This window comes from Dioscorea cayenensis, chromosome 7, assembly GCF_009730915.1.
Source record: "Dioscorea cayenensis subsp. rotundata cultivar TDr96_F1 chromosome 7, TDr96_F1_v2_PseudoChromosome.rev07_lg8_w22 25.fasta, whole genome shotgun sequence".
In the NCBI taxonomy this organism is placed as follows: domain Eukaryota; kingdom Viridiplantae; phylum Streptophyta; class Magnoliopsida; order Dioscoreales; family Dioscoreaceae; genus Dioscorea; species Dioscorea cayenensis.
The window spans coordinates 15,779,014-15,792,328 of NC_052477.1; the positions used below are offsets into that span (position 1 = coordinate 15,779,014).

The window sequence follows — 13,315 nt, forward strand, 5'->3', positions numbered from 1 at the left end:
AGGTCTTGGGATCAAAGAAAGAGTTTTGGAACAAATCTGACTCAAAACAGAGCTGAAATGTAAATTAAAGGGGAAACACAGGCAGAAGCACTGTCGTGCTTATGCCCGTGCACTTTACAGAATCCTCACCAAGCTATGCATGGGTACTATTGCTTGTGGTACTACAACACGGATATTGTAGCAAGCAAAAGAAAAGCACAACATAGGTACCCTAAGCACAATCGTACTGTAGGGGGGCACAAGCAGAAGCACACCATTGCTTTTGTCCGTTCACTTTACAAGTTTTTGATTTGTTTTGTGCCAAAAACAATCCCAAGACATCCCGCACAATTCATTTCCAACCCTACATTTACTTTAGCCGTTAGTCAATTTTCTTCTGTTACCCTTTTGATCCAGTTAGATATTAGAAGAACAACAAGTACTAAAAGCTTACCAGTCCTTGTGGATTCCACTACCCAACCTATTCGGATACACTTTACTACTTGTACGACCAGTGCTCTTACAAATACGCAAGGGCGTATCATGCCCTAACCCTAGAAATGTAATGTAAGACTCCTAGAGGCTTGGGAAAGGCTCAATCTTGAGCTCAAATGATTCCTGTGAGTTCCCTTGAGACGGATCTCCATTTAAGGCTAAGAAAGCAATGGAAAAGAAGTGAGTTCATCGGTGATACTATAATGCTACAACATTTTACAAAATTTCAACAAAATTTGGGGAACAAACAAAGGAATCATGCTTCAACAATATTCTACACATCAACAAGAAGATATTGCAAGAATTAAGGCTCATAAATCATTATCTAACAAAATCCTAGATCTAATCTACAAAAAATGAAGAATTTGAGGAAAGAAGAAGGAACCATACCTTGATGGTTTCAACAAGAAAAATGGAGGAGAAGTGGAGGACGATCCTTCAATGCACAAGTTGAGGAGATGGAGAAGGTTGGGGAGAAGTCTCATCCAAGAAGAATGATGAAGGAATGGAAGAGTATGGTTAAAAGGAAAGAAAAATGAGTTAAAGACCATCATACCTTTGCCTCAAAAACCTAGAAAAAAAACCTCACACGAGCGTGAGAAACGTCCACACGTGTGTGTGTGCATTGTTCACATGGCCGTGTGACACCTCATGTGCCTTTCGGATGATTTGCTACAGCACCGTGATACATTACCATTACTACAACAATGGTGCTACAGCAGCACCAAATGCCAGAATGACACAAGGGCACCCACACGGTCATGTGTCACTCCTTATGTTTTTCTGCCGACTGTTACAATACTTTCGCTACAATATTCCCTAAACCCAAAAAGACACATTGGCATCCATACGGGCATGTGAATGTCCCTGTGGCTACTAGAAATATCACACGGCCTCCGACACGGTAGTGTACATGTTCCGAAGGACTTCTGCCAATATTCTGCAAAAACACGCAGAAACAACCATTCTACAACCTCAAACTCTACAAAATACTTAAAATAAACTACTACACACAAAATAGAATAATAAAGGCGAACAAAAGTCCTTAATATCACATATAAGCTTATCCTCTTCCATTATTTAATTTTGAGTTCTTTAGAGTTTGCCTATGGTCTTAACTTTTTTGTATGGATTAGCCTATCGGCATAATTGGATTATATCTTTGAAAATTCTGATGTTTGGACTTTTGGACATCATCTATTTTAACCCTTTAATGGATGGAGATGGTTTAATTACCAAGGCACAAATAACCGAGTTTCCTTAAATCCCCTTCAATGTAGAAATATTCAGTCACTTTTCAATTAAGGTTAATGTTAGAGAGAAGGTCATGCAATCTTCTATGTTGATGTATCTTAACTCATTGGAACCCTGAGAGTGGTAGACCTAATCAAATTGTACCAAGGAATGCTCCATAGACAAAACAGCCTCCTTAAACCCACAAGCAGAGGTAAAGATGCTTAGTTCCTCTCTAAACCCGTACTAAAGGAAATATTACTTAAGTGATGTTTCCATCACGAAAGACCTTTTGCGATAAAGCCATCAGACATCATTGTGTCAACTTCCATTGCAAAGGATACATTTTACAACTAACAGCCATAAAAAAAAAATTTGCGATAGCATTGTCCCATCACAAACCTAAAGTCTTAGTTGTAAAAACATTGATTATATGATGAATAATGTGATGAATTATTTTTTGCAATAGCTTGAAGTTGTTGCAAATGAGGGACGTGGTTGTCACGATTTAATCTTATTTGTGACTAAAGTTTAGCTGTCATAAATGAATTTGCTTGGAACCAACTTTTGAACGTCACAAATGAGTCTTACTTGCGAGCATGTTTGGCCATTGAAAATAAGTATTACTTGCAACCAAATTTTGTTTGTCTCAATTATTATTTTGCAACCAATTTGTACTTATGACAAATGAATATTATTCATAACCAATTTGTTGCCACTGCAAATGACTATTTTTTGCAACCAATTTTTTTCCCTATAAATGATTTATAACAATTTGGTCGCTATATAGCCTATTAATTAGGTTCCTATATTCCTATATTACAATATAATTTTAATTATACACCCATACACAATATGAATTTCATCAAAAGTTTAAACTTTAGTATAGCAATTCATTTGCAACAAAATGAAATATTATAAATTGCTATTAAATAGTAATTTGATTTAAAAATATGAATTTAAATATTAACTTAATATTGAGTAACAAAATAAAGAATTAAAAACTTCTACAAAACACTGACTAGTACAAATTAAAAATAATCAAAATGTAAAAAATCTTCAGTCATCATCGCCACATACTCCTCATCACCATCTTCATCATTTTCAACAATATCGTGATGATCATCATCACCTCTTTCAAAATCTCGTCCAAGCTATGCTTAGTGCCCACATCTCTAAGATTACGGTCATCACACTATAACAAAAATAATCAATCATAAATAATCTAGAAAACAATCTTACACTATTACAATAAATCAAAATATCACAACAACATAAGTTGCATGAGGGGCAACAAAAAGCATATTAGGGTCCAAATCAAGACTTTCATGGTCCTTCAAATGATGGTTTATAGAACCTTCGTGGTTCGTCAAAGTTCAGGGTTTTTGAAACCTATCCCAAGCTTAAATGAGCATTTGGGCCATCAAGGATTGTTATAGCATGATACTCCCTAAAGCCCGAAAGTAGGACTTTCATAGTATATTAAATGATAAATATAGAACTTTCTTGTTTCTTGAAGTTTCCAGGCTCTCGAGGGCAATTTCAAACTTAAATGAGCCATCTGACTCATTCAATTTTGTTAAGCTCCAAAGCCCTTAAACCCCCAAATTAGGATTCACAACCCTTTAAATTTTAAATCTGACCTACAATGTCTTTTAAATTCTAGTTGGACCTTCATTGTTTTTCACATTACAAATTAGATCTTCCTAGTCCATTAAATTGCAATTTGAATTCACATAATTCATTAATTTTCAAATAAAAGTTTATGGTTTTCTTTCGTTTCAAATTAGGCTTCATAGTGCATCTAATTTCATAGAAGACCGTTGCAGTCTACCAAATTTCATATATGACTTTCACAATTTTGAAATTCCAAATTGAGCCTTTGTGGTCAATCAAATCTAAAATTGGTCACTTGATGTTCCCCAAGTTTAAATTCTAACTTTCATAGTTGTTTGAATTTTTAATTGGGTCTTGGTGATCATCAAATTTCAAAGTAGACTCTTGAGATTTCTTATATTCAAAATAAAACCCTCAAAAGCACTCATGTCTAAATTAGACCTTTAACCGCTTTCAAATTTCAAATCATACTCACGTGGTCCATCCACATTAAATTTCAAATGTGGGCTTTGGGATTTATTAGATCCAAAATTAGACCACAAGGTTTCTTAAGTTTAAAATAGACCATCTAGTTGCCCAAAATTCGAATTGGATCCTCATGACCTTTGAAATTCTCAAATCATAATTTGGGGTGCACTAAATTCAAAACAAAACGGTTGTAGTTCTTTAAATTCAAACATGGCCATGTAATTTTACAATTCTAATATGACCATCATGGTACTTCAAATTTTTTTTCTTTTCAAATGAGTATTTTTATAACTTAATTTCAAAAATAACACTAAACTTAAGTTTTCAGACACCTATTTGTCAAACAAGATCAAAGTCAATAAATTGGATAGGTGTAAAGTAGATTCACTAGCAATAAAATCAAAGAGTCAAAGCAAGGGGACTCAAAACATGCCAAGATCAAGATATTATAAGAAAAACGATCCCTTTAGTTTTAAGGCAATTTAATTTTATGAACAAAATTCAAGCATTGTCAAAGTAACATCACATGTATGTGTTCAATGAATAATGAATAAGAGTTTTTTTTTTTACAAAACAACTATTTTTTTAAATTGTCAAAATAACTTTTTGTAAAATATATTTATCAACATGGATTTTCAAACATTACATCAAACCTAATCATTACCTGGGCAATGAGTGGACCATTTACGAAATACTAAATATTGGTTTTTTCATGTACACCTTTCTCTTTTAAAAAATCATAAAAATAAAATATATTTTTCAAAAAACAATTTTGAAGTTATCATTGTTTTTTAAAAATTTATAATTTTTTAACGATGTTTATTTTGGAAAAATATGTTATTATGTTTTTTAAAATATTTTCCATTTAAAAAAAGTTTTGAATATATAATAATAACTTAAAAAAATTAAAAGAAATTGACTTTTGTGATTATTTACCAAAATAAGTATGTAAATAATAAAAATAATTTTTAAAATTGGCTTAAAAACCAAGAAGATGTATAAATAATAATAACAACAACAACAACATTTTTTCCCAAAACAAATACGGAAAAGTATAACTTTCAAAAATTAATAATAACTTAAAAATCGTTTAAAAAGACAAATATTATATTTTTGTGGTTATTTTTTTAAAGAGAAGCATGTCCATGAAAACCCCCAATATTTTAGTATTTTTAAAATGCCCACTCATCACCTAGGTGATGACTAGGCTTGATATGATGTTTGAAACCTATATTGGTGAGTAAATTTCACATAATGTTATTTTGCATCTTTGATAATTTAAAAAAAAAACGGTTATATTGGGGAAAAAAATCATTCATTTGATCACTTGTTTGATTAGCACTTGTTCTTTAATCGGAGGTACTTGAGATTTTTATCCAAGATAGTTAGTAGTCATGAACTCATAAAAATGTGAAAGCACATAAAAAATAAATTAAAATAATAAATTAATAGTATGAAGTTTAATCACTAAATGAATTTGAGCTGACATAATTAGGATAGAGGTAAATATATTAGTAAAATATAAATTTAGTATATATTTTTTTATAAAAAGTGTAATAGACATCAGATATATTTTGTCCGTTATTAAACAATAATAGCTAGTTTATTAGATTGAATATATGTATACATACAAAATTTCACTAGGCATGTGACTGAAAAGACAAATTTCATATCATCACATTAATTTCGCACCGTATAATAATTTTTAGAGAAAAGAACAGTATCTCCCCGTGAAATTCCCACTCAATAGATCTCTAAAATTTTCATATATTTCCAAAACAACCATCTTTTCGAGACGTAGAGATGAGGGGCAGCAAGTGCCCTTATGCCTACTAGCCTTGCACAACACTAGGCGCAAACTAAAACATGTGCCAAGGATTACAAAGTATATTTGAAAAGACAGTAGTGAGATGAATGGATTACAAAGTATTAAAGGGGTTTTTCTTTAAAGGGGTTTTTCGTTCAAAAGAAAGGAATGGAATCATTGTTTAGTATGTGTTTGGAGGGGAAAAAAAATAATTAGGGGATGATAATGAAAAAGATATTTGGTTGGAAATGTAATTCATTAAAATTGAGAAAAATATAAAAAGTATAAAAGAGTAATATATTGAGAATTGAAAAAATAATGAAAAGATATGATGTAAAGTTATTTTTATGCCCTTAACATCAATAAATAAATTTTGTTGCTTATAAAATATTTTAAATCATTTTTAATTATTATAATTAATTATTTAAATTACTTATTAATTATTTTATGGTTTATGTTTGAAATAAATATTTATTTAATATAATTATTATTTGATTATTATAATTAAAATATTAATTATTTTAATATTAATTATTTATATTAAATATAAATATTTATTTAATATAATTATTATATGATTATTATAATTAAATATTAATTAGTTTAATATTAATATACTCAACTAGAGGTGGGCACGGGCCGGTTAACCGGGCCCGCCGGGTCCGGTTCACCGAAAACCGGACCCGGAACCGGCTCCGTGCTCTGGGGAGACCCGCGGGCCGGGTTGACCCGGCAGTCCGCCAGATCCGGTTCATTCTCGTGAATAAACAGGGACCCGGCCCGGCTTATCACGAGAACCCGCCGGGTCCGGGCCGAGCCCGTTTGACCCAGCGTGGTTTTTATAAATAACCAAAAAAATTTATCGTAGATGGGGTTTGAACCTGGGACCTCTCAGCATGGAAAAAAAATAAGCGATTAACCAATTGGCTATAAATTTTTTTCTTGTTATAGTTTTAAAACATAAATAAATATAAAGAAGTTACAAAAATATTTTTTTAAAATTTAATCCCAAACAACAAAAAAATTTAAAAATAATTTATAATAACTTAAAAAAATTTTTAAGACATATCAAAAATAATTTTTAAAAAGGATAAAAAAAAGCTACATTTTTTTATTTATTTATCTATCAAATTAAATTATTAGACATCTTTTTTTAAGTGCAAACAAAACGTATATATCAAGTAGTATTCTTATTTTTAAATTGAAGTTATCATCAACTTATTTATTTATTATAATTAGGGTTGGCTCTAGATTTTTACTTTGGTATTTAACAATAGGGTTATTATTGTGTTTATCATATAGTCATTGAAAAAAAAGTTACAAATCAAAAATAATATGGTGTGAACCATTATTCAAAAGATATTCTTTTTTACTAATATATTTTTTTATAAATTGATTTATATAATTTAAAAATATTTTTTTGTAATTTTATTTTTTATTTCATAAATTGAAACAAAATAATCTAATATATATGTGATAAATAAGAGTCTAGTTATTTAAGAGAATTTAAAAGTCATGCGATATGTAGAGATTTAGTCATTTATGAGCCAAAAAAAGACAATTAACAAAAATAATTAATTTTTTTAAAAAAAATATTTATGAAAAATTTATTGTTTGATATTTTACTAATTGATTTGTATAATTTTTTTAATTTATTATATGGTTTCTTAATTTTTTTATAAATTAAATATGTAAAAATATTTTTGATCCATATCCTACATCTATCTATATATAATTCTTTCCAATAAATATTAGAAACAATTATCAGGCTCAAGTGGTTTTGGTTTTTGCTTTATCCGAGTTCAAGATCATGGGTTCAAATCCCACTGACCAACAAATACTTAGTATTAAAAAAACAAACAAATACTTAGTATTAAAAAAACAAAAATAATAACATTAACCGGGTTTGACCCGGCCCGCCGGGCCCAACCGGGTTTTGACCCGCCGGGTCAACCCGCCGGGTCACGGGTTGAGAAAACCCCAACCCGTAACCGGCCCGTCTACAGTCCGGGCCGGTTACGTGTCAATGAACCGGCCCGCCGGGTCATTGAACCGGCGGGCGAGTTCCGGGCCGGGCACGGGCCGGTTTTTCGGACGGCCCGTGCCCACCTCTATACTCAACTACATATATTAGTGAGAGGTAAAATAGGTAATTTACACCCATTACCCCTCCATCTCCCTAAGAATGAACCATTACCTTGTGGGAGTTAATAGTAACCCCCCAAGATAATGATTACTACCTTAAAATTGCTACCAACCACGGAAATGAATAATGGTTACTTAAATACAATATTAATTATAATAAATAAAATGAATAGTGTTAAAGTGAACTATTTAAATTTTAATACTTAATTATTATAATTAAAGTGAATAATAATTGATATGAATGGTTATTATGACTTAATTTTCTTAATTAAAGTTAAATAATTATTTATTATATTTAATTAATTGTTAATTAAATGATATTAACAAAGATTTGGATATTAACAAATAGTGTCACATGTGAGCTATTAAAATTAAATATCTATTTATAATAATAAATTTATTTTAATACTTAAATAATTTAAAAAAAATTCACAACCCATTACTATACATTACTATATATATATATATATATATAGCAATGATATTCATTTACATAAAAGACATAACAATCATTTTATTAAACATTTTTTATTCCCGTCTTTTCATTTTTATTATTCTTCTCATTTTTATTATTCTTCCACTCCTTTTCGTTTCATTCTTTGGAATCCAACACCCCTAAAATCAAACTTGAAGGTACTAAAAGTATATTAAAATATTAGAGGGACGGTTTGGAAAAAGGAGAAAACTTCTAGGGAATGATAGTTGATCTACCCAGATTTTTGTTCTTCAATTGATTTTGAGCTGTTTCAGTCACAAATAAATATAAATTCAAGCCCATTTTAAAAGTAAAATGGTTGGAAATCTTTAAACTATATCCACAGTAATTTTAATTTCTAAATCTAGATTCTAGAATAATCACTTTCACCTATGCACTAAAAAGGTAAATGTAAAAATAAACCCAAAAAAAAACCAATAATTTTGGCTCACGGTCTTCGTTGGGTTTCCATGAAAGCCTGCTGTGGGAAAAAGATTTAGTCAAACCAAGAGTTAAAAAAGTATTGATATAATACTCCAAACCTCCTACAAATCTAATTAACCCATATATCTGCTGCATGCATGCAAGCCATTTAAGAAATCTATATTCAAATATGATAGCCAGAATATAACAAAATTTATTATACACAAGTATGACTTAGTATAGGCGATAGTAAAAGATAAAAGAAGTCCGTCCATAAACTTCTCACATCCAAAAGACAAACAAATCAAGAGAGTTTTGAACAAAGATATACTTTCCTATTATTAAACCAGTAAAGCAACCTGCACTATAGATCGAAGATCCAAGAAGATGCCTTCATATAAAGAGGATCATCACTTCTTCCGGGCCAACGCAGCGGCGACTCCCCCTACAAGAAGTCCAACAGCAGTGGCAGCGATTCCAACACCAATCACACCATCTGCGAAACCATTGATTTTTGGAACCAACATGATTGGTCAAATCAAAACTAAAATGAAAACCAAGAAGTATTTAAGTTAAGTTGGTTTTCTCACCTTTAGTGATCCGATCTTCGACAACCTTCTTCAAAGTCAGTGCCTGCCTCCAATCAGGTGCAATCTAAATCAATCAGAAGGGAAGATAATGAGCCCTATATCAGGTGGCACATTCTTGTTAGGAATAGAGGAAAACAATATTCATGTGGTTCAAATTGAATGCTTTCTAGTTGAGGCACTCTTAACAATTTTTTTATTTGTGCAGTTATATTCTGACTTCCAAAAGGAACACAAATTCTGAATATTGGCTCAAGTTTTAAACATCTCAAGTTCATCGTACATGGTTATATAACTAGTAAAAGAAAATTCGTATGGCCTGTGGAATGGAAAACCTAATGAGAACCTGGAATAAACCCTATGAATTAACTGTGGAATACTTGGAACCTCCTTTCCTTTTTCTTTTTTGTGGCGCCAAATGGGCTGCAAATCAGCTTGTACAATCACAACAAAATACCAGCAACTATAGGAACCTTTTTTAATTAACAGACAGGACAAACAACAGGATTACTAAATTTTGATTTTGTTAACTTGGATGTGAGGAATGCACTAAATCTTTCACTGGACAAGTGTGCTGCTAGGCTGACCTGCACTGGAACAAGTTCAATGGATGATCACTCACTTCATAACTTATTGCCCAAACTAGCCGATTAATAAATCCCTAGTCAAACAATGCCTGTCATTTAAAATTCTCTCATGATCTTGTCAATAACCAAAACACTGTACCACAGCAAATCATTCCGTTCAGTTTACAAATAAAAGCTCCAATATACTACGATTTTTAGAACCATCCCTCCAAATTATCTGAATAATTAAGTCCATTCAGACAGAAATATCCAGGAACTCTGATAAAAATTACCAAATTTCAATATGCATAGGTTCTAACCATGATGACTAAGACACATGAGGCTAAGCATCAGGTAATAATTCTAGATATATTATGTGATTAAAATATTCCAAACAGGCTTTAAGTCTGATCACTTCTCTCATGTAATTCATGGCCCTTGGAATTGCTGGAGCAGCTAAAAATAAAAAAATTACTAGGAACCTGCCCAAATCAAGGGTAAAATAAATTCATGCATAGCTCCCATCTAAATCATACAGTAAAATAGTACAATCAATTTTAAATAATACACAAGTTAATCAGTAAAAACAAAAATAACTAGACACTATACCTCCAGACAGCGATCCAAGAGCTGCCGGCTCTTTGAATAATCTCCACTTCTGTAATATCCAACCGCAAGAAGATAAAGCTTCTCCCTGATTTGTGATGAACTGTTTGAGCCATCCAAAGAAGCTGTCAAGTTCAAGGGTCAGTTATTGGCATCGATTACATAGCTTTTACAAGCCCACCTATCTTACCAATCAACATAAATACAATCCCAAGAAGCAAGATTTTATACACATTTTATAACAGATATATAATACATCTAGAAAAAGGTCAACCTTCAAGCATGCCAATTCCTCGGTTCACATCCTCTGGTTGCCTAGAATGAACAAGAGCCCATGACAACCTTGTAAGGCTTTCAGTTCTATGTTCTGCACTTCCAGCCTGAGCAACCTCTCGCTCACAACCCTACCAACATAGAAAGTGAAATATTTTTTTCAGAATCTACATAATCAACAATAGAAAAGTGGACAGACAAGCATTAGATCAAGAAAACATTGCAGATCAGAGCAGATATGCAGGAGGAATCTGCCCTTCCGACAATATTGTTGTCCATCAACATTAAAAAGAGTGATCAAATAGGCCAACTCAGAAAACAGAGTTAAGTTGGTCCTTGCCACTGCAACAGACCTTTTCATGTTACATGCAATTTCCTTGCCCAGAGACGTAAGACAGAATCTTACTAAAAGGTCAAGAGTCTGTTAAAGATTTGACATCACCTTGTGATCATCTAAATGGTACAACTTACCTAAATTCATGTGAAAAAATGACCATATAATAATTTAAGGGATGGAAAGAAGCTAGAACAAGAAGTGCTCTCAAAAGAAAATCTCAATGACATTTTTCTAAGTCAGAGTGACCTACTTCTATACTCTTATTAATTAACCTCTAGCCCAATGTTTCCATCATGTAAGTGCCACAACCCACCTTATAGCATCCACATGAACATGGGGGCTGATGAAATATCATGTCATCACATTTAAATTTCACCTACTTTTACATATGACAACTATCAGCAATAACATTGACGGTAACCACAAAATGGAGCCTTCATTGAGTGATCCAACCATTTGATCTAGCATCTCAAGTCTTCTGGTGAAACAACTGAACTAAAATACTGTAAACAACTTTAGACAGTTGGTTTTTTAGGAAAAAAAAAACAAAAACAAAAACAAAAAAAACCAATGATTATTCTCACCACTTTTACGTGCCAAATTTATAGTACTAGAATAATTTGCAGATAAAATTTGACAGCCTTTAGGAGGTTTTGTATGGTTTGAATGGATCAAAGCCAGAGCAGAATGAATAATAGCATATAATGGTGATTTCCCATTCTATCATTTGGATAGAAAGATAGATGAAGAACTAAATCTCATTCTCTTCTCGTGTTTCGACTACAATACACTATGTTAAAAAAAGGATAGTATATTATAAAAAAAAAAGTTTACATGTTTCTTTATTTAAAATTCAAAAAAGAAATTCTACTTGAAAAATGCCAAGAGGATCTTTGTTCCAATAGAAGATCACAGATGTAAATATCCACAACCAATCATGTCTTTATATCTAGGTGTGTGCATTCCTGCTAAAATGAGAATGATCATTCTCACTGCTGAAAAGAAAAGGCACTTGATTTTCTTGAAACATTTAATTACACATAACGAGTTTTCCAGAAAACTTTACAATGTCAAACATGTCACAATCTCGTCATACAGCACTAAAGCAATTGCTCTGCAATTCTAAATTGTTCCTATTCAAAATCCTTCATGCCTAACAACTAAAAATCTCTCTGCTGACCTAATAAAAGCGATTTCAGCAGCAATAGAAATAAGTCTACATCCAAAAGCCAAAGTGCAAATTTACCCATCTTCCAATTTTTTTCTACATTTTGACAAGCCATTTACTACCTTCCAACATATGCATAACTTTAACCAACCAAGAACATTATGTTTATCCTTCAAGATTGTGGATAAACCAAAATGGACTTTCTACACAACAGCCATATCAATCAAGCAATGAAACTACAGCATTCCCACTTTGACAAGCCATTTACTACCTTCTACCATATGCATTACTTTAACCAACCAAGAACATTATGTTTATCCTTCAAGATTGTGGATAAACCTAAATGGTCTTTCTACAACAGCCATATCAACCGAGCAATCAAACTACATCATCCCTACTAAAAACAAGAAAACCCCACCATAACCTGCAAGTCTCATGCAAATAAAACTGATCTTTTAATCTACCCTTGACAATGACGAAACCAGATCGACAAACCATATCACTATACTCAAAACCTATGCCTCAAACACGGCAAAGAAAAAGACATGCCCTTCAGAACAAAGATAATCATCCAATTCACCAAGAAATCAATAAATTGAAACAACTATTCACAATCTACCCACCAAAATCATCCGATCCAAGCCACAGTGCACCATGCAGACAAATTCAATGAAAAACTAAATCACAGCACACTAATTTCCTGACAGAAACTTCCACAAAAGAAAAACGCATACATCCACGATCAGTCAAATTAAACCTTATAGGAAGAAGATAAAAGAGGAGAAGCATACAGCGATGATGTCACGGTCACACCAGGGGATGCTGTCGCCACCGCAGAAGAAAGAACCAACTGATTCGAAGAACTTGCTGATCTTCGCATCCATCGAGGTCAGAAGCCGCTTCTCCGAAGGGTGGGGTTCTAGGGTTTAGAAGACTGAAGAGAAAGAGAGAGAGGAAGAGGAGCCGAAGGACGAGAATTGGGATATAAAAAGGAAGAAGAGAAGGGTACACTACTTGGGTGCTAAGGAAGAGGGGCAGGGGAATGGATGCGTGTCGCTGTAGTCGCTATCACGCGGCCCTTGCCTTAATGATAGAGATTTGGGATTGGCTCTGTTCGCTGAATTTTTAAAAAAAGA

General features: G+C 32.4%; 1 protein-coding gene across 1 annotated transcript; it reads right to left on the reverse strand.

Moving 5' to 3' along the window:
- Positions 1-8,797: 8,797 nt before the first annotated feature.
- Positions 8,798-13,243, reverse strand: LOC120264389 (mitochondrial fission 1 protein A). The gene is made up of 5 exons (XM_039272204.1): positions 12,971-13,243; positions 10,676-10,805; positions 10,405-10,526; positions 9,233-9,296; positions 8,798-9,138 (listed from the first exon to the last, which is right to left on the reverse strand). The coding sequence occupies exons 1-5, from the start codon at positions 13,061-13,063 to the stop codon at positions 9,053-9,055; spliced, it is 495 nt and encodes a 164-aa protein (XP_039128138.1). The 5' UTR covers positions 13,064-13,243; the 3' UTR covers positions 8,798-9,052.
- Positions 13,244-13,315: the final 72 nt, after the last annotated feature.